This window comes from Acomys russatus, chromosome 13 (genome assembly GCF_903995435.1).
Source record: "Acomys russatus chromosome 13, mAcoRus1.1, whole genome shotgun sequence".
NCBI classification, from domain to species: domain Eukaryota; kingdom Metazoa; phylum Chordata; class Mammalia; order Rodentia; family Muridae; genus Acomys; species Acomys russatus.
In genome coordinates, this window is record NC_067149.1 from 12,955,387 (window position 1) to 12,975,617 (window position 20,231).

Genomic DNA, 20,231 nt, shown 5'->3' on the forward strand with positions numbered 1-20,231 from the left:
GGTATCTCGAGGATCTGGAGATGGCCAGGGGAATGAGAAAGGCTTGAAGCATAATTCACAAAGGAAATCGTAATTGTGATGACTGACCCAGCAGTTAGAGCTGTTCCTCCCGAGTTCCAGTACTCCAAGGATTCCTCGTTCGCTTCTCAAAGCTGAGCCCTGTCTGCACTGGGGTCTGGAGGAGAAAATATGTGGCGAGGTGACAGGCAGGAGAGCTCCCAAGACCCTTGCCTCCCCTGCCTCCCCCCTGCACTGTCTCAGCACCATGGTTTGGGGTGCACAGCCTCATGTCCTGCTGAACAAGGTCTCTGTGGAGGCTGTTTCCCCAACCCCGCCTGCCCCCTCTTGCTCTGGCTCATCCCTGTGTGGACACAGACACCTCTATGGTCCTGGTGGTGGTTCTGCCTTGAGCGTTTCTGGAAATGTCCTCTGAAAGGAATGTCCTGCCTCTGCAGGGTTTCAGAGTCTAGCCTGTGAGGTCCTGTCCGAGGGAGGGCGACTGTGGCGTTGTCAAGAGAACACAGGCCAGAAGAGGGCATGAGAAGAGGACTGGTTCCTTTATCTATTTCCAACTCCCCCAATAAGAGTGTGTGTGAGGAGGGAGGAGGCGGGTGTCTGAGACATGGCTTCTCTGGTCACCCGGCTCTGGGACCACCTCTGTTCCCCCTCCTCCAAGGCCCAAGCTTGTGTGCAAGCCAGCTGAGTGTGATGCGTCCTTGCTAACCCATGATCAGTCACATCTCTAAGCCTCAGTTTCCACATCTGTGAAACAGGACTAATGAGATAATAGAAATAGCCTCACTTCATCATACTGAGGACCCAAGGGACAGAGCAATATCAATATAGTCATTGCTAGTGTCTTATTAATTATCATATCCAGGGGCCACACATGGTGCATATGGGGGAAACTGAGGGCTAGAGACGGGGTCTGATCTGAATGTGGCTGGGTTGAATCCTAAAAAGATCCACAGGACCACAGGACCACCTCTCTGATACCTGCTTGTGCCTTCCAGTGGACGACAACCTGGGCTTCCTCCCCACTTTTGGGCCCTGCTATGTGAACCTCTATGGCAGTCCCCGGGAGTTCACGGGCTTTCCAGATCCTTATGCAGAGCTCAACACAGGAAAGGTGAGCAGCCACGGGCACCCCTAAGGGTTCCCAGCCCGGCCCGGCAGTTTTCCCTGGGCCTTATGAGGCCTGAACAGACCTTCCGGAGGACTGCCTCCTGTCTGGCCCTCTCTGGCTTCTTTCTCCCGGGCTAGTTGGGACTTGTTTTCTGTCTCTTTCAAGACACCCAGGCCCAGGTTCAATTCCTAGCATCCACATGGCAGCTCACAACTGTCTGTAACTCTAAGATCTGACACCTTCACACCAATGCACATAAATTAAAAAAAAAAAAAAAGACACCCAGGCCTATCTCCCTCAGGTTACATGCCCTTGGACAGGGCCGGAGGGTCAGTTCATCCCCCCCCCCCCATTCTGTAGGGGGTGAACTATATTATGCTGTCACGTGCTGCGTTTCTCTCTCCCTCACCCCTTTGCTGGTGACACTGACATGCTCCTGCAGGGAGAAGGCGTGGCTTATCGAGGCCGGCTTCTGTTGTCCCTGGAGACCAGGCTGGTGGAGCACAGTGAGCAGAAAGTGGAAGACCTTCCTGCTGATGATATCCTGCGAGTGGAGGTGAGGGCACGATCCGGGAGAGAGCTGGGTCCCTGGGGAATAGACAAGCTAAGTACGGTAGCAGAGGGCCTTCTTCAGTGCTGAGTCACATTTGCCATGGTGGCACTTCTTGGGGCCTTTGTGTCTCAGCTGTAAAGGCGGAAGGGGGAAAATAGTGTGATATCCCACCACAGGGAATTGAGGAAGAGAAATAAAAGGTTTTGTTTTTGTTTTTGTTTTTTTGAGACAGGGTTTCTCTGTGTAGCCTTGGCTGTCCTGGACTCGCTTTGTAGACCAGGCTGGCCTTGAACTCACAGCGATCCACCTGCCTCTGCCTCTCGAGTGCTGGGATTAAAGGCATGCGCCACCACGCCAGTAGAGAAATGAAAGGATTATACAAGTGCATAACTTGCTACAGCTAACCATGAAGTCAGTTAGAATCCATTTACCATTGATGTCTTCAAACCCAGCGGGCCACAAGGTGGCTGCTGTTAAGCCACTTACAGACGAAGCCTCTAAGGTCCAGGAACATCACAGCCATGCGTGGTCTCCAGGAGCAAATGGACACTGCAGTCAGCTACCTCTGGTGTCCACGCTGTCCCTCCTACCTGACAGTCGCCTCAGTCACCCTGTCTGTGGTCGTGTTTACCTTAAGAGATGATGGCGAAAGAGGCAATGATGTACACACACAGCAGGCACTCTTTCGCATTGTCTGTCATCACCGTTCACGTGGCCCAAAACCCAACTTTTCAGCTCCTTTGCCCCAAGCTTTCTGAAGAAGTGACTATAATAAAATCATGTCGTTTCATGCCAAGACACATGGATGTGTCACTTCGTCCCAGCCCTGTGCTTTGGGCTTGGAGGGGCCAACTTGAGTTTCACATTCTGAGCACTGAGGCAACCTACACAGACTGCGGGGGCTGCCTGATGTGTGTGTGTGTCTCTGTGTCTGTGTGTGTGTTTGTGTGTGTGTCTGTCTGTGTGTGTCTCTGTGTGTGTCAGTGTGTGTGGGGGCAGGGCATGATCATTGAGATCTTTCAGTCCCTTTAAGGAGCAGATGAGGTGTAGGCTGCCCTGAGGGACGCTGTGGGAGACCCTGCTCTGTGGACATGGCGGTGCCATCGATGCTGGTTTGGATTAAGGGGTAGCCTGACCTTGGAGGAGCAGCAGATCGTATTAGGAAACCCGAGCAAACGTGCACGGACCTGAAATGAGTTTGTTCATTCAGTAACCAAGTCTGGAGGCCGTTCACTCTCTGCTCAGCCAGAAGGAGTTTCTGAGTCCCGGTCATGGGTTAGGGTCTGCCATCTATGGCATCCACACTGCTGGGTGTCTTGCCTGTCTCCTTGTGACCTCCGACCTGCTCTTTCTGCCTGCAGAAGTACCTGCGAAGGCGCAAATATTCCCTCTTTGCTGCCTTCTACTCGGCCACGATGCTGCAGGATGTGGATGATGCCATCCAGTTTGAGGTCAGCATTGGGAACTACGGGAACAAGTTTGACACTACTTGCCTGCCGCTGGCCTCCACCACCCAGTACAGCCGGGCAGTCTTTGACGGTAGGTGACTCTGGAAGGGACCTGGGTCATAGGGCAGATGCCAAACTCTAAACCCTGCCCCCTGTGGAAACCACAGCAAACCTTTTGGGGTGCTCCTCTCCTCCACTCCTTGTGTTGTCCCTCATACTCCTCTCATGGAGGGCATTGCACCCACAGTTTGGATTCCTGCAGACTTCGCAGTTGCCCTTATCATCACATGTTCTGTGGTCGCCCTCGTCCTGAGCCATCTCCATCATCACATGGAGTCTGGGGCTTGGCTTTAGAGACCTTGGTGATGTGAGCTTGCGGTTCCCAGAGGCATTCAATTTATTACATATACAGTGTTCTGCCTGCAGATACACCTGCAGGCCAGAAGAGGGCACCAGATCTCATTATAGATGGTTATTAACCACTACATGGTTGCTGGGAATTGAACTTAAGACCTCTGGAAGAACAGCCAGTGCTCTTAACCTCTGAACCATCTCTCTTGCCCCAGCCCTCTTATTTTGATATGAGAGTCCTAACAGTATGCTCCCCTATAAAGTGTGCTCAGGCACCTTGTCTGGATACTGGGGACTACCAGCTGCACCACAGCATTTAATGGGAAAAGGAGTTCAGGACCTGTCTCCTATCTTGAGTCCTCTCTCAAGCTGGTTCTAGAAGCTCAGTGGCCTGAGCTCCATGTTCTGCAGAGTGGCATCTCACTGCCCCTGCACCTCTGCCCAGTGCTTAGGTCCATCTTCCCCACTGACCACCTCCCTCCCCCGCCTCCCGCAGGCTGCCACTATTATTATTTGCCTTGGGGCAATGTGAAACCAGTGGTGGTGCTTTCCTCATACTGGGAAGACATCAGCCATCGAATTGAAACTCAAAACCAACTCCTCAGGATCGCTGACCGGCTGGTGAGTGGGATCCTGTTCAGACTTGGTGCCTGGTCCCTAGCCCTGCCAGAAATATCTGCAGATTTGTAGAGACGGGGGTATTAAGGGTGCTGGGGACACCCCAGGTGGATGTGGGAGATGACTGAGGGACATAGGGTTGAGAAATAACTGGAGTGTCAGGATATGCCTGGTGTTTATTATGCCTCTGGCTATGCCAGAAACGTCTACTCAGAAGCCAGAAGCTAGCTCCAAACTTACATACAGGTGGCCTTCGTGGCTGTTGAGGTGGAGATGTGATGTATGGAGGAGGGCATAGCTGAGGAGCATCGGGAGGATGTCATGGGGGCAATGGGAAGATGTGGGGGTGGTCTGTATCTGGGATGTCACGGCAAAGACTCAGGGGAGGGCAAGGAGCTCCTGGGAGGAGGATGGCTTTCTAGGGCGCTTGTAGAACTTAAGCCACCAGACCTTGGTACATTTGTCTTGGGGTGATGAAGGGCTGTGAGAGAAATGATCTGGGGTTCAAAGCTGGGAACTTGGGCAGAGGGGCAGAGCCTTTGATTGTGTGTGTGTGTGGGGGGGTAGTTCTGCTTTGGGGCAAGGAGAGGCTTCTGGGAACCCCTCTGTGCCTTCAGGTCGGCCTGGTGCTTGGACAGGGCACACGGGAGAATGTTGAGAGGGCTCAGATGCAGAGGCTGAGGGAGGGGAAAGGGCTGCTAGGAAGCTGCTGGCTGATTCGGGCAGTGGCTCCAGGCTCCCTTCTAGGGAGCATCCCCCCAAGGGAGGAAAGTGGGGCTACTTGGCAGGAATGAGGGGCAGCCCTGGGGGTGGGGGGGCGCGGCGGAGAGGTTGAACAGACCTGGGGACTGCTGCTGGACACAGCGGCGAAGGGAGGTAGAAAGGCAAGGAAGGGGGGTACGTCCTTGACATTGGCGACTGGTAGTGGTGGGCAGCTAAAGCCAACGGGGGAACATGGAGTTGAAGATGTGCAAAATTACCGTCCAGCTGTCCCCTGGACTCCTTATTATGGTGCCAGAAGATCACAGTTCCTGCACAGCAGGGACTGCGTTTTCTTTCTAGGGTTTGTCCCCTAGGGTGGAGCACACACGTCATATGCCCTGGAAGGCTGACGTGTAGAGAGGGCTGCTCAGGGTATGAGACAGCTGTGGGCCTGACAGGTATTTTGAGGTTGGCCTCTGCCTTCCAGTTCAGAGCCTTTGCCCTAAGGATGTGTGCCAATAGAAGGGGGTCAGATGAAACTCCAAGAGAGCCAGCTTTGGAGGTCTGGTCCTTATGCCTAGTGGTGGCTGCATGGCTGCTGTGGGAGACTGGCTAGATCTGGATCTGGCTGGGTGGCTGACTCAAGGAAGGACTGACCAGAGTAGTCTCAGAGAGGTCTACTCCCTGTGGGGAGTCAGGCCTGGCCTTGAGGTGGCAGGTGGGACAGGATGCACTCAGCTTGTGAGAAAGCTCTTGTGTCCAGGTGTGAGACTGGGGACCTGGCTTGAGAGTTGGGGGCATAGGGAGTCCTGGAAGGTTCAGGAGCCGGGGATGGTGTTGGCAGGTTGAGTCTGGCTTTGCCTTTTCCTGCTCCTACCATCTATTTCTTTCTGGCTCAGTGACAGGGCCTGGGGGCTGGGTTCCCCTCCATGGTGATACTCCTGACCTAGGTTTGCCTGTTCCACAGGAAGCTAGCCTGGAACAGATCCACCTGGCTCTGAAGGCACAGTGCTCCACCGAGGACATGGACGCCCTGGTGGCTCAGTTGACAGATGAGCTCCTTGCAGACTGCAGGTAGGGGGTACTTGGCACCCTCAGATGCCTCTCCTGGCTCGGCCAAAGGCTGTCTCCTCCTCAGGAGTGTTCGTGTGTGGTGGTGAGCAGAGGCACGTCTCCCAGCCACGCTTGGCCAGCAGTCTGGCCAGCGCTGAGCCCAGAGGTGGTGGAGCCGGCACCGGGAGTTGAAAAGGTGACGTTCAGAACAGGTCATAAATCTCCCTGCAGCAACAGCAGCAGCTGTGGGCTGGGCGACAGGCTCACCTGAATGGGACGCATTGTGTGTCTGATCCCCGACCTCATAGCTCCCTGATGGAATCTCCAGGAGAAGCTGGGGTGAGGGCACCCCTCCTTTTCCCAAGGCCGTTGTCAGGGACCGTGGTTTCTGTTTAGGCTTTCACTGAACATGGCTGCCTGTCAGCGTCAGGGAAAGGGGGCCTGAGAGTGAGAGAGGTTGAGAATGCAGGTCAGCAGAGGGGGGTCGCCCCAACATCTCTCCCACATCCAGGAGTGCTAGGGGTAGTCATGGCGAAGGGAACTGTCAAACTTGGGGTGAAGAATGGCTACTTAATAATATCTAGTCAACAAAAGGCTGGCACTGTGGGGAGGCTTTAGTTAAAGGTACTGTGATTCACAGTGACAAATGCAAGGAAACCAGGGACCCTGCTCCTTGCCGCAGCCTGATGGCTTTTAGTGGCTCTGCTTCTTCAGGCTTGGAAGCAGACTTGGCCATGGCCACTCATCTGCACACACAGGGTTCGGTGTGAAGGGACCTCCCACCCCCCCACCCCCCATGGATTGCATCTTCACCTCTCTCAGGCTAGCTGGAGCGCCCTGGAGAAGGCAGCCAGAGAAATGCCTTTGTCATGAGAGACGTATAACTGGTGGCTTGGCACTTGCATACCCTGGTTAGGAAGTGCCCTTTTACCAGATAAAGTGTTGGTGCCAAAGGACTGGCTCCACCCCTGCCCCACCCCAAGCAAGTCATTCCTCCAAACCTTCCTGAAACCGGGCTCAGCTCCAGCTGGGTTGATAAGGGAACAACTTCAGCCCTATCGGTCTGATGGGGAGTGAGAGGTGTGGTCTGTGGGAGCTGGGGGCAGATGCATCTGACAGTGGACCTCAGGGAAGCTTCCCAAAGAAAGGATGCCTGGTGGGAATGTTAGGGCATGAAGTGGAGACTCCTCAGACCAAGGCAGGGGTTGGATCCCACCCCATTTTCAGCCCCATAGGCTTGCCTGTTTCACAATTGCCATGAACAGTACTGCAGAGAGCCACGTTTTGCTAGGCACTGTCCCGGAAGTGGCATCACTGGGCTGGTGCCTAGCAGGGCAGGCCTTAGGGGCTTTGTGAAGAGCTCACGCTTGGGTTATGTTGAGGAGTAAGGAGACCGCAGAGGCTTGCTGTAGCTTCAGGGTGATGAGAGAGGAGACACAAACTGCAAAGTGACCTAAGATACAGGCAGCTAAGGCAGTGGTGCTGGGGACGGTGGATGTGGAGAGAGCCGAGGGCAGCTTGGACTTTGTGATAGGCACTATGCCGGGAAGTTTGTGTGCGTTCACTAAGCATAAAACTCTGATCATACCAATCTCTGAGGGCCGAATAAGGAAACTGAGGCACACTGAGATTTGACAGACACACTCAGATTCACAAGTCAAGTAAGTGGCAGATTATCCTTGTCAGAGATAGGAGGAGTAGGGGCCCGGAAGAGGCCCAGGATGCTTCTCTAGCTGTGGGCCACCACAGCTGGGTTGGCTTTCAGGCCATTCCCTGAGGGGCTTAGCAGGTGGGGTCGATGAGGCATCAGGAAGCTGGCCTTGGTCTGAAGGTGGAGGGGCACACAGGGGCACATGAGCTTGCAGCATCTTCTCAGCACACCCTGCACCCAGGCCATGCCTACATAAAGGCTGCTATGCCCAGTGATGTCACTTCCGGGACAGTGGCTGGCAGAACAAGGGTCTCTGCATTTATGGCTCATGCGGATTGTGCGGTGGACTGGGCAAGTCTATGGAGCAGGAAGTGGGTGGGACTCACTCCCTGACAGGTCTGAGTCACTGGGACACTAGGGACTGTGGGATTTGATCCCAGGCTGTCCTCAGTGCCCTCCCTGGGAGAATTTAGCTGAAACACTCAGTCAATCTAGGGTCTTCTGTTATTCCCCTGGGGGTAGGAGGATGCCCAGGTCTCTTTGGGGGCATTAGTCCCAGGCAGGAGCTTGGAGTCGGGGCGTGGGATGTGGGTTCCCATCCTATCAGGGTATCTGACAGGATCTTCAGGGGTGGGATTCCAGATTCATCCCTTCAGCCATCACCATGCTGCCCGAGGCTTTAGCATAAGCAGGTGTCATGGTGGCCGACCAGAGCTGATTGCCTACTATCAGCCTTACTATCTCCAGCTGGGGCCCTTCCCTAGCTCACCCTGAGCCTCCTCCAGCTGTGCCAAGTGTAGCAAAGGCCTCTTCTTTGGGCTCTGTAGTCACTGGGCCCTCTCTGCCTCACGTGTCTGTCCTGCCAGGCTGTCAGAGGCCACACATGCCCCACACAGGCTCCATCACCATCTCCTGTCTTCTCATGGATCCACTGGTCCACCACCTTCAGAGATCACAAACCTTAGCAACTCTCACAACCTTCATCTCTCCTCTTCCAGCCCAGTCACCTTCCCTCCCTCCCCCCCCCCTCTCTCTCTCCCTTCCTCCCTCTGGTTTTTGCTTCCATTAGCATCCTGGGGAGGGCTGTTTTCCCTACAGGGTGCCTAATAGCCTTCATCCCTTCCAGTGTTTGCTTGCTTGTTGGACCCTCCCCAACCCATAATGTACTCCTTGCCTCTGTGTATTACGTTCTACCGTCTTGCTGTTCCATCAGCTACAAAGCCTTTTCTAGCATTCTGCACCTGAGTCGCTCCTGTCAGTCCTGCAGCTGCAGATCAGGAACACGTTTTTTGGGGGCGGGGGTGGGACTTCAAGACTGTTTCTGTGGAGAATGGCAGGCTGCCTCAGTTTCTCCTCAGGAGGGGGCAGGATTGGGGGAGGGTTATCACTTCCGACTCAAGAATGAAGCCAGCTCATTCTCCAGGGGAGGAGTGCAGTGTCCTCCTCAGACTCCATTCCTTTCTGTACCCCTGTATTGGACCTTCCTGGGGAGTGGGAAAGAGCCAGGGCATCTTGTGAGCATGAGGACTGGGCTTGGCTGGTCTCGGGGAGTCTGGGATGGGTGGTCTGCTGGAGGGTCCTCCGTATTCTGACTTTGGCTGGGCTTCTCCAGTCCTCTGCTCCATGGCGCGGCGCGCCCGGGGCCCCTCACCCACCATGCGCGGCCTCCGCCCGCTGCCGCCGGCCCGGGGCTGCCGTCCGCGGCACCCTCGGGGCAGTAAATATTATATTACCACAGGGTGTGCAGTACGTGACCTGAGACGGGCCCCGGGGCTTAAGTTTCCCCGAGATGGAGCTCGTGCACCCGCTCCCCCCACCCTAAAAATTCAATTAAAAAAAATAACAGGAAAGACGCAGCGCGCCGAGGGCCTGCCAGAGCGGTGCCGCGGCGCTCCGGCGGTAATTGGTTCTGCATAGCTCGGGGAAATTGGCAGAAAAAATAAATCAGCCGGGAGCCGGGAGTCCAGACGCTGCGGGGAGGGGCCGGGGGCTGCAACGCGGAGCAGGCCTGGCGCAGCGTTGACGAATGTCCTGTTTGAGGGCAAGGCCTGGGCCAGCTAGAGGGTCTTGCTTGGGGAGGGAGAACTGGAGCCCACCCCTTCTTTTTTAGCATTTCTCCTGGCTGTGCAGATCCATCCCTGGGACGGTGTGGATCGTCCATCTGTGGGGCTTTTAGAGAGCCCTGTGTGATGGGGTCAGGCATCAGAGATCTTTGCCCCGACACATGATGGAGTTTAACTTAACTCCTCACTTGGGCTTCAGCGCTGTTATTTGAGGGCCGAGGTACCCCAGCTGTGCTCAGAAGGCTTTCCAAAGCTCTGGATTCTGGGAGGGCCATTTGGGGGCAGCCAGGGTGGATGCTTCTGTATTCATGGCTGCTGGCCTCCCCACAGCGTCTGCAGTAGCTAGTCAGGGGTCCATAAATTTCCTTCTTGGAGAAAGTGTGCCTCTAACACAGAAGGTATTTATTTTAGTGTGGGACAACTTAGCCTCTGGCCTCTGCCCTAGACTACATAAGGGGGCAGGAAAGGGACCTTCTAGGTCCCCTGAGAGCTTGCAGTCAGCTTTGTGGGGAGGGGACACACACACACACACACACACACACACACAAGAACGCACTAGATAGGAGGTTGAGGGAAACCTCAAAAGGATTGTCTGAAAATAAGGAGGCATGTTTCAGAGCAGGAATAGGAGGGCCAAGGTGTGTGAGAAAGGCTTCCTGGAGCAGGCAGGCCATACTGAGGAGGTTGGTAGGGGACAGGGATCCTATCAATGTACATAGTCATGTGTCTATGCATACATGCACCTGCCTCTGTGGTGTGTGGAGCCCTGGTGAGCAAGCACATTCCACCTGTCTCTCATAGCCAGCCGCTGTGTGACATCCATGAAATACCTTCTGCCACCCACCTTGACCAGTACCTGTTCCGGCTACGCACCCGTCACCTGAGCCAGATCAAAGAAGCTGCTCTGGCCTTGAAGCTTGGCCACAGTGAGCTCCCTGCCATCCTGGAGCAGGCTGAGGACTGGCTCCTACATCTCCGTGCCCTGGCTGAGGAGGTATTGAATCCTGAGGGGCCTTTCTTCAGCCTTCCTGTCTCCTGGAATGTAGACCAAATGTTTTACACCCTGGTGCATTCCTGGGTCTGTTGCTAGGTGACCTCGGGTCAGGCCACTTAACCGCCTGAGCCCTAGTGTGCCCATTTGCTAGACACAACAGTATACTTACTGGGTGTTACGGTATCCCACTCGGAGCCTGGCACATAGTAGGTACACAATAGATAGCCCCTAACCCGCTGAAGGATGTCAGAGCAAAGCTGGTACCACAATCCTGGGTGTCTGGCTCTAGGTTTCATGTTGAACCCTGCTTCCCCAGGCACCTAACTCCTTCTGGCCCGCTAGTGTCTGGCTGTAGGAAATATTGATGGAACCCATACAGGGAGAGGGTGTCTGGACCAGAGGGCTGTAGACGGGAAATGGGAAAAGCTGCTTGGAGAGGGGTGATGAACCCTAGGCCTTCCCTGGGCAGGGTGCTAGACACATTCCCTGGTCATATCCTCATAAATTTGGGGACTGACTCCCCCCCCCCCCCCCCCGGCCCCAGGCTGGCCACTGGCTGCTTTTGTGGCTGGGAGAGGACAAGGACAAGGACAAGGGCCAGTCCTCCTCAACCCCTTTCTCTGAAGAACCCTGGGAAAGTGGTGAGGAGCCCCTGTTGCAGTGGCATCTACTCCTCTGAGCCTGCAGACCTTAGAGAAGGAGGGTCATCTGGTAGACCGCATCTTCCATGCTCTACTATGTAGGAGCTAGCATCTTCCCAGAAACCCATGGGCATCCAGAGGCATGGGGGTGGGGTCGGGGTGGGGGAGGGGGCTGCTCTAGAAGCTGAGGGCCAAAGGCAGGGCCCTGAGTGTGCAGTGTAGGATGGTCACTGAGTGAGGCAAGACCTTTGTGGCCTTGGAGTCAGAGATCAGGCAGGGCTCTGGACATGCCACCATCCCCACCCTGACTGCTACCCTCCTCTCCAGCCCCAGAACAGCCTGCCAGACATCATCATCTGGATGCTGCAGGGTGACAAGCGCATGGCCTACCAACGGGTGCCCACCCATGAAGTGCTCTTCTCCCGGCGGGGCCCCGGCTACTGCGGCAGGAACTGTGGGAAGCTGCAGACCATCTTTCTGAAAGTAAGTGTTCTCTCTGCCACGGCCACTGTAGGATTTCCTCAACAGGAGGCTTTTCTTCTGCTTCTCCGGGTTCCCCATCCAGTCCTGTTCTGGAGCGATCTAAAAGTCCTCAGACTTTCATCTTGGGAAAGGAGGGAGATTTGAGTAAAAGGACTTTCTTTTCCTTTAGCTTTCCCCAAACTCTCCAGACCCCACGCGGGAAGTCTAGGAGGCTTGCCTGTGGGAGCTGGTGTGGGGCTGGAAGTGAAATAGGAAAACAGAGTGTGGGGGCGCTTGCCTGTAATCCTAGCACTTGGGAGGTAGAGGCAGGAGGATCAAGGATTTAGGATCATCCTTGGATACACACAGAGTTTGAGAACAGCCTGGGCTACATAAGACCCTGTTTATTTTATTTTTTAAAAGAGAAGCATATTAAGGGCCCTCTGTGTGTGTGTGTGTGTGTGTGTGTGTGTGTGTGTGTGTGTATGTGTGTGATTATTATTGCTTACTGGCGCTGGTCTCCTTCAAGAGTCATTCCTGGCTTCTAAGATGGCCTCCAGATCTATCCCAGTGGCCTCAGCTACTGTTGATGGGAGGGAAGTGAGTGGGTGCTTGTGGAGGAGCTCCCATCTTTTCATCTGGAGCAATGTTCTGATACAGAGCCCAGGTGGCTTTGGTCATGGCTGTGGATGCAGCGAGCACCCTCAGGAGATGATGTACAGCCATGCTCTGGGGCCAGGAAGCCAGCTGTTTGCTGCTAGTTGCTCCTAATGGCTCTGTCTTCAAGTCCTCCTCAGCCTTGCCTCCATCCCAGCCTGGCCTGTTTCCTCCAAACCTCCAGAGCAGCTGTTCCCTTGTTTATGTCTTATCGCATACCTCTGAGCTTCAAGGAGGTCCTCATTGATCATAGTCCAGCCTTCATCCTTCTGAGCAGCATCTAGTGGCTGCTGACCTACCTGCTTTTTTGTTGGCCAGCCATTTTTCTTGCCCTTTGGGGTGGGAAGAGAGGGCTGGCTCCAGCTGTACAGCCTGTTGAACAGATTGCCAGTGCTGGTTGGAGTTCTGTCTGGACTTGGGTAGGTCACCAAAGCTCTGAATTACCCACTGTGTTCCCACCTATTAAATGAAAGCAAGGCCGGGCATGGTGGCGCACACCTTTAATCCCAGCACTTGGGAGGCAGAGGCAGGCAGATCGCTGTGAGTTCGAGGCCAGCCTGGTTTACAAAGTGAATTCAGGACAGCTAAGGCTGCACAGAGAAACCCTGTCTCGAAAAACAAACAAACAAACAAACAACGACAACAACAACAAAAACCAAATAAACGAAAACAAGGCTTTCTACCTTACAGGAGTTGAGGATTGATTTAGACAATGCAGGTATTACTTTGTGAGTTAGGTGGTCCACGGATGCTTATTCTCCACCTCTGCACTCCTCTTCCTTTTGGGGTTGTCCCTTGCTCTGCAGATGCCCCACTTGGAGATCTGCCCTAGGCCAGTTGTGCTGGATAGCTTTATGTCAACTTGACATGGCTAAAGTCATCTTGAGAGGAGGAAACCTTAGTTTTAAAATCCACAAGATTGGGTTGTAGGTAAGCCTTTTCTTAATTAGTGATTGATGAGGGAGGGCCCAGCCCATTGTGGGTGATGCCATCCCCAAGCTTGTGGTCCTGGGTCCTATAAAAAAGCAGCCTGAGCAAGCCATGAGGAGCAAACCCAGTAAGCAGTGTTCCTCCATGGCCTCTGCAGCAGTTCCTGCCTCCAGGGTCCTGTCCTGTTTGAGTTCCTGTCCTGACTTCCTTCAGTAATGAACAATAATATGGAAGTGTAAGCCAAATAACCCCCCACCTTTTTTTGTCTTTTTGTTTTTTGTTTTTTGTTTTTTTTTTTCCGAGACAGGGTTTCTCTGTGTAGCCTTGGCTGTCCTGGACTCTCTTTGTAGACCAGACTGGCCTCAAACTTACAGAGATCTGCTTGCCTCTGCCTCCCTGAGTGCTGGGATTACAGACATGCGCCACCACACTCAGTTCCCAAGTTGCTTTTGGTTATGGTGTTTCATCGCAGGAATAGTAAGCCTGACTAAGACAGCCAAGACAGAGATAATCAGTACACTGGAAGATTGGCCTTTCAGAGGGGGAAACCTCAGTGCGTGCGTGCGTGCGTGTATGCGCAAACATGACCTTCCCACCTGTTCCTGGCCCATCTGCGACACACTCTTTGTTTGATCCTAATATCAAGTTCTGTCCTCAGATTGTCCTTATGGGCTGCCCCTCTCCTTGTGTGTGTGTGTGGCAGTATGGGAATGGGCTGACGGGGCAGTGGGAGGTGAGGGTAGAGGCAGGCTGTATGCAAGCCTGGTAGACTCAGGAGCACCTCTGCCTCTGTTCTGACCTCTTGGCTCTGAAGCCTCCAGGAGAACATGGCCTGAAAATGTTCCCTGATTCCAAGCAAAGGGGTACAAAAAAAAAAAAAAAAAAAAAAAGAAAAAGAAAAAAAAAGAAAAAAGGAAAGAAAGACAGAGAGAGAGAGAGAGAGAGAGAGAGAGAGAGAGAGAGAGAGAGAGAGAATTGTTTCTCGAAGTCTTCCCCCCTGAGTTCATGAGCCTGCCAGTAGCTCCTGAGCAAGCGCTGCAAAAATGTTGGCAGCGGGCAGAGACCAAGCAAACACTGGTGTTCCTTAACTTAAACCCAAGCTGGAAAAAGTGAGCACCAGCAAAGGAGAGGAACCCCAAACTAGACATTTCTTTATTTGCTGTTGCTATTTTGGGTTGGGCAGGCTGGCCCTGTCTGGGGGAGGTGGGTGGTGGGGAGCTTGAGGTGGAGGGGGGAAGGGGGAATGCAGGCATTCCTGTCATGTCCCAAGGGCTGGTGGCTTGGAGGGTAAAGGACAGTTAGCCACCCTGAGCTGGGGGACAGCCGAAGTGAACACCACAGGGAGTTTCTGGGGACCGGTGGGGGTAAGAAGTGCCTCTACATTTGACCCAGGAACGCCTGAGAGAAGATGAGGCAAAGAATGGGGGAGGGCCAACCAACCATGGTCTGTGCCACTTCCCAAGCCTTCTGTCAGCATGGGCTCTACCTCCAGGGGTCTAGGCCTTCCCCACTTCCTTGGGAACCCTCACCCAGACTCCCAGTGAGATGTCTCTCACCATGCTGTCTCTTCGAGGGAGCAGGGTGGAGGGAGGAACTCTGCTCCCCAAGGCCGAATCTGACCTTTGGTTTCAGTCAAATGGTGAAGTAATCCTAGGGAACACATATATGTTTTTAAATGTTGGGTTGTTGTGGTTATCCCGCTTGGCAGAGCTTCTGAAAGCCTTCAGGATAAAAACCAGCTGAGCAGCAAAAGAGCGGTTAGCGTGCTGATAAGCGCTTGAGATTGTGGGGACGTTAGATGTGACATTCACGTCCAGCCAAAGCATGGAGCTCTGAAAAGATGAAATGAAGCGTCTTTAATTGCTCCTCTTCTGGAGCTGGGTCGCTGCTTGGCTAAGGTGGTGCTGTCCAGCGCGGCTGCCACGTATAACTGTTTCAATTAGTTGACATCAAATAAAATGAAAACTGCGTTTCCCTTGGTTGCACCAGCCACTTCTTAGATGGTTTGTGGCTGCCCTGTTGGGCCATGCAGATGCGAACCATTTCCAAGTTTCCTCAGATGACAGAAGTAAGAAGACGGCCGTGGTGGTGGTGGTGGTGTGGAGAAGGGGATGTTAGAGACCCTATTGCAAACATGACCCCATCTATAAAGAGGTCCTACATGGTTGCTGTGGTCTTCTTTAATGAAAAGAACGCTTGGGGAAATACTTTTTGGTTATGTATCCTAGTACTGTGACATTTGGTGTAGTACCCCAACAGAGTACGCCTGACTGGGTATTGAGCTGGTATGCCCAGGCCTGACAGAAAAACATGTTTGTTTGTTTGTTTGTTTGTTTTCTTATCCCAGTATCCTATGGAAGGTGTGCCTGGGGCCCGGATGCCCGTGCAGATCCGGGTCAAGCTCTGGTTTGGGCTCTCTGTGGATGAGAAAGAATTCAATCAGTTTGCCGAAGGGAAGCTCTCTGTCTTTGCTGAAACGGTGAGTGAGCGCGTCCCCGCCTCCTAGCCCTTGAGTCCTGAAGCTCTGTGACCTCTCTTCCTCCTCCTTTGGTTTGCAGTACGAGAACCAGACAAAGCTGGCGCTGGTCGGGAACTGGGGCACAACGGGCCTCACCTATCCCAAGTTTTCTGACGTCACAGGCAAGATCAAACTGCCAAAGGACAGCTTCCGCCCATCAGCTGGCTGGGCCTGGGCAGGAGACTGGTTCGTGTGTCCAGAGAAAACGTGAGTGGTGGTTCCCACGGTGGTGGAGGGCTAGGCCAGGATGTCCAACCATTGGTCCCTCTTTCTCCCCAGCCCTTCCTCCTAAGTCCTAAGTCCTGAGCTCTGTAGATCCTTCTGCCTGCTCCCTGTTAGACCCTCCTGGGGCTAGGGCTTACCAGGGATGGCTCACTCAGAAACAAAGTGCTATTATGTGTCTGGGGACGTCTCAGTGGCAAAGCACTTTGTCACACAAGCATGAGGACTTGATGAATTCAGTTCCTTGGAACCCATGATAAAGCCCAGTGTGGTGCCTGTCTAGTAATCCTATGGGGAGATGGGAGCAGCTGAGGCCTTTGGGCCAGTTGACCTGGCATACTCAGCAGTAAAACAACCAAGAGACCTTGCCTCAAAGAGGTGGATGGTGACAACTCACACTCAAGATTGTCCTCTGACCTCCACATACATGCCATAGTATGTGTGTGCACCCTCCCAACACGCCTGCATCCACTGTGTGCACGCATCTGCACGTATTCATACATATACAGAGTTCTTTCTTATTAAGCGTACGTTGGAGTTGGCGCCCAGTCATGTGCCTTGTCCTCCGTCATACAACAGACGATGTCCTCTCACTGCACATACATGACCACTCCTGTGCCAGTCAGCTCACTTGCTCCCCAAATAGTCCCACTTCCTGCAGTCCTTCTGTGCTGCCCCAGACACTTTCTCCTCTCTTCTATAGTTGAGGGACATTTAGTAACTTTTTAAAGCTTGAAGAGTAACACAGAACCAAGGATTAAGTCTTCACTGTACAGCTTGATAATATTTTTGTTGTGTTACTTGTTGGGCTTCGGTACCTCCTATCGGTCTCCGTTTTCTTCTTTTATATCGGGTGACACGTTCTTTGGTTTGTGACTGTCCCTTCCTGTTCTGGGCTCCCTTTTACTCTGTCCCAGTCTCTCTGTGCTGCCCCTCCATCTGTGTAGGGAGGTGGACAGCGCAGGTGGCATGAGGTATGGTGCTGTCCTCTGTGACCCTGTCACTGTCCTCCCTGATAGCCTGCTCCATGATGCTGATGCTGGTCATCTGAGCTTTGTGGAGGAGGTTTTTGAGAACCAGACCCGGCTACCCGGAGGCCAGTGGATTTATATGAGTGACAACTACACTGACGTGGTAAGGGGTGCTCCGGGTGGGTAGTGTGTCCTGGACGTCTGGTCCCATGAAAAGCCTGTGATTCAGAAGACTGGGTATTTTCTCCCCTCTTCCTACCTGCCGAGATGATTGTTCTGTGCTGTAGAGGGATGGTGACCTCGAAGTATGTGGGTGCCCAGTCTGTATCATCTCACGCTTGCCTATTGTGTCTCTAGAATGGGGAGAAGGTGCTTCCGAAGGATGATATTGAGTGCCCACTGGGCTGGAAGTGGGAAGATGAAGAGTGGTCCACAGACCTCAATCGGGCTGTTGATGAGCAAGGTGGGAACACACAATGCCTCGGGTCCTACTCCAGCCAGTTCCTGGGTGTGCCGTTGAGACAGTCAAAGGCCCCAGGCAGTTGTCCAGCTTTCATTGGGTTATTTCACCCCGGGGAACTTTCTGAACACGCCTCCATTTCAAGCTGCCAGTTAGGCCCAGAGTTTTTAGCTGTTCAAGGTCTGGCTATGCCATTCAAAGAGAGATTAGCTTACAAGAGAGATGGGGATTTGGTGACAATGGCTAACAGGTTTTATCCCCACCCCGCCTAGGCTGGGAATACAGCATCACTATACCCCCGGACCGAAAGCCAAAACACTGGGTCCCTGTTGAGAAGATGTATTACACCCACAGGCGTCGGCGTTGGGTCCGACTGCGCAGAAGGGACCTCAGCCAGATGGAGGCACTGAAGAGGGTGAGCCAATGGGAGGTGAATGGGAATGGATCTTCCAGATGGAAGAGGCCAGTAGAATAGGGTAGGCATGTGTGCTAACAGTCATGTGGGTATACATGCAGCATGCCCAGGGACACAAGACCTTTATTAGTTACTGTTCTGTTGCTGTAACTTATGGCAACTTGTGGAGGAGGAGTTTATTTGGGCTTATGGTTTCAGAGGGCTAGAGTCTATCATGGTTGGAGGCACAGGTGCAACCAACAGGCATAGCAGCCAGAACAGGAAGCCCAGAGCTCACATCTTGAAACCTAAGCATGAGGCAGAGAGAGAAAACACACACACACACACACACACACACACACACACACACACACACACACACAAAACCAAAACCAAAACCAAAAAAAAACCCCCAAAACAGGAAGTGGTAGGAGGAATTTAATTTCAAAGCTCGCCCCCAGTGACACAGTTTCTCTAGCAAGGCTGAACCACTTAACCCTCCCCAAACAAGCAGTGCCATCAGTCGGGGACCAAGCATTCAAATGCCATGGGGACATTCTCATTCAAAACAGCACAAGACCCAGTGCCACGAGACCCAGTGAATTTGCTGACAGGTCACACCCAGATCAGTTTAGCATACATACGTACACATCACACTAAAAATATGGGTCACACTTTGCACAGAGATCACGCCCCCACAATACAGACCACACCCGAGCCATGTACATTACACCAGCCCCCACAGATCACACCTGATGCTCACAGATCTCCACGAACAAATAAAACAGATACAGATGTCTGAGGACCTCAGGGATTCACCTGTATACAGTCCCAGAAGGCTCAAGGATGTCAAAGGAAGTACCATGTGTTTGGCTTCTCAGAGGGAGATGCCGTGATATGGAGGCTGTGTTTTGGGTAGGCAAGGTTGTGGCCTGGCAGGGATCCCTTGAACCTCACAGATATTCCTCGCCTGGAGGCAGGGGATGGGGTCTACACCCTCTGTGCTGTCTGCTGCTGGCTATTGTTAGTGGTGAGCTGGGTCCAGAGCCCACACTTCAGGCTGCCAATGATAGGCCACAGTGCCAGTGTGTTGGCTAGTGAAGGACCAGGTAAGAGGCACCGGTGTTCCTCTGAGCATGCCACGGAACACAGGACAGGCCCACAGTACTTCCTTGTGAGCACACATGACCACATGCATTTGTTCCAGAGTCTAGGGGATGCCCAGCCTTGGCTCCTGCCTTCCCAGGATCCTCTTGACAGCCACCTTGCATTCCGAAAACACATTTGGGTTTTGGTAGCAGAACTAGGCCCCTCCCACTCAAAGTGCAGTCTTTAGGGGACCCAGCTTTCTTCTTCCTTTGAGCGGGACCTCTAGAGAGGGATGTCTGTGGTCTGGGGAGAGGTAAGTGTTTTGGACAGGCTGCTGTGAGCCAGGCTGACAACTCCTTCTCTCTGTGGAGGGACATGCGGTTGTTAGAGGTATAGGCTTTGCTTGGGGGCCCAGACTGAGTTGATATCCAACAGCAGTGCTGTGTCACCCTCTCACAGGGCCCAGGGCCAGGCACTTCCAGGCTTCCTGTGGGAAAGGGTCCCTTTAGAGGAGAGGTGGGGGACCCTCTCACAGTTGGCCTAGGTCCACATCTTGGTGAGAGGTAGTCTGACCTTGGGCAGCAGGCTTTTGGTTTTGCCTCTGAACTGTAGACCCATTTCTGTGTTTAGAAGCTGGGGTGTGAAGGAGAAAAAGGAAATGACACGGAAAGCTTGTGTCTGGCCAGTCCACCCCTAGTTCAAACAAACAGCCTCAAAGGCCAGTGCCTAGCTCTGCTGTTGTCGGCCTTCCTGGCTACCCTGTGGCCAAGAGCCTCCTTTCCCTCCTGGGCTTCCTGCTCAAGGCTGCTCAAAGCCACCTTCTTCCAGGGGGCTTTTCCAGGCTTACCCCCCCTTGGAAGCCTGCCCTGTCTCTCCCTCTCAGTTTCCTCCTCTCTCCTGCAGCACAGGCAGGCGGAGGCTGAGGGCGAAGGTTGGGAGTATGCCTCTCTCTTTGGCTGGAAGTTTCACCTGGAGTACCGCAAGACAGATGCCTTCCGCCGCCGCCGCTGGCGCCGCCGAATGGAGCCGCTGGAGAAGACCGGGCCTGCAGCTGTGTTTGCCCTTGAGGGGGCCCTGGTAACATCGGGTTGCATCTGGCTGGGCTTGGGTGGGGTGCAGCTTGCCTTTCCAAGGCTGATGTGGGCCAGGCGTGGAGCCCCCAGGGTCATGGCTTTTAGATGGAACATTGGCCAGCCATCCTGGGCGTTGGTCCCTGTGGGGTGGCATGTTGGGAGAGTGAATAGCATTCTCGGTGTCTTCCTAAAATAAGACAGCTTCTTCCTTGACACTGGAAGACCCACTGCTTCTCTGAATGTGAAGATGAGAGC

The 20,231-nt window shown here is 53.6% G+C and overlaps 1 protein-coding gene across 1 annotated transcript in view; it reads left to right on the forward strand.

Moving 5' to 3' along the window:
- The window catches only part of Dysf (dysferlin), a 205,008-nt gene that overhangs the window by 85,921 nt on the left and 98,856 nt on the right, over positions 1–20,231 (forward strand). The window contains exons 19-31 of the mRNA XM_051154820.1: positions 1,014–1,129; positions 1,569–1,682; positions 3,041–3,218; positions 3,975–4,099; positions 5,766–5,872; positions 10,367–10,559; positions 11,528–11,683; positions 15,597–15,728; positions 15,808–15,974; positions 17,009–17,123; positions 17,318–17,423; positions 17,693–17,835; positions 19,807–19,980. Coding sequence (XP_051010777.1) covers positions 1,014–1,129; positions 1,569–1,682; positions 3,041–3,218; positions 3,975–4,099; positions 5,766–5,872; positions 10,367–10,559; positions 11,528–11,683; positions 15,597–15,728; positions 15,808–15,974; positions 17,009–17,123; positions 17,318–17,423; positions 17,693–17,835; positions 19,807–19,980 — 1,826 coding nt within the window. The remainder of the gene's footprint in view (positions 1–1,013; positions 1,130–1,568; positions 1,683–3,040; positions 3,219–3,974; positions 4,100–5,765; positions 5,873–10,366; positions 10,560–11,527; positions 11,684–15,596; positions 15,729–15,807; positions 15,975–17,008; positions 17,124–17,317; positions 17,424–17,692; positions 17,836–19,806; positions 19,981–20,231) is intronic.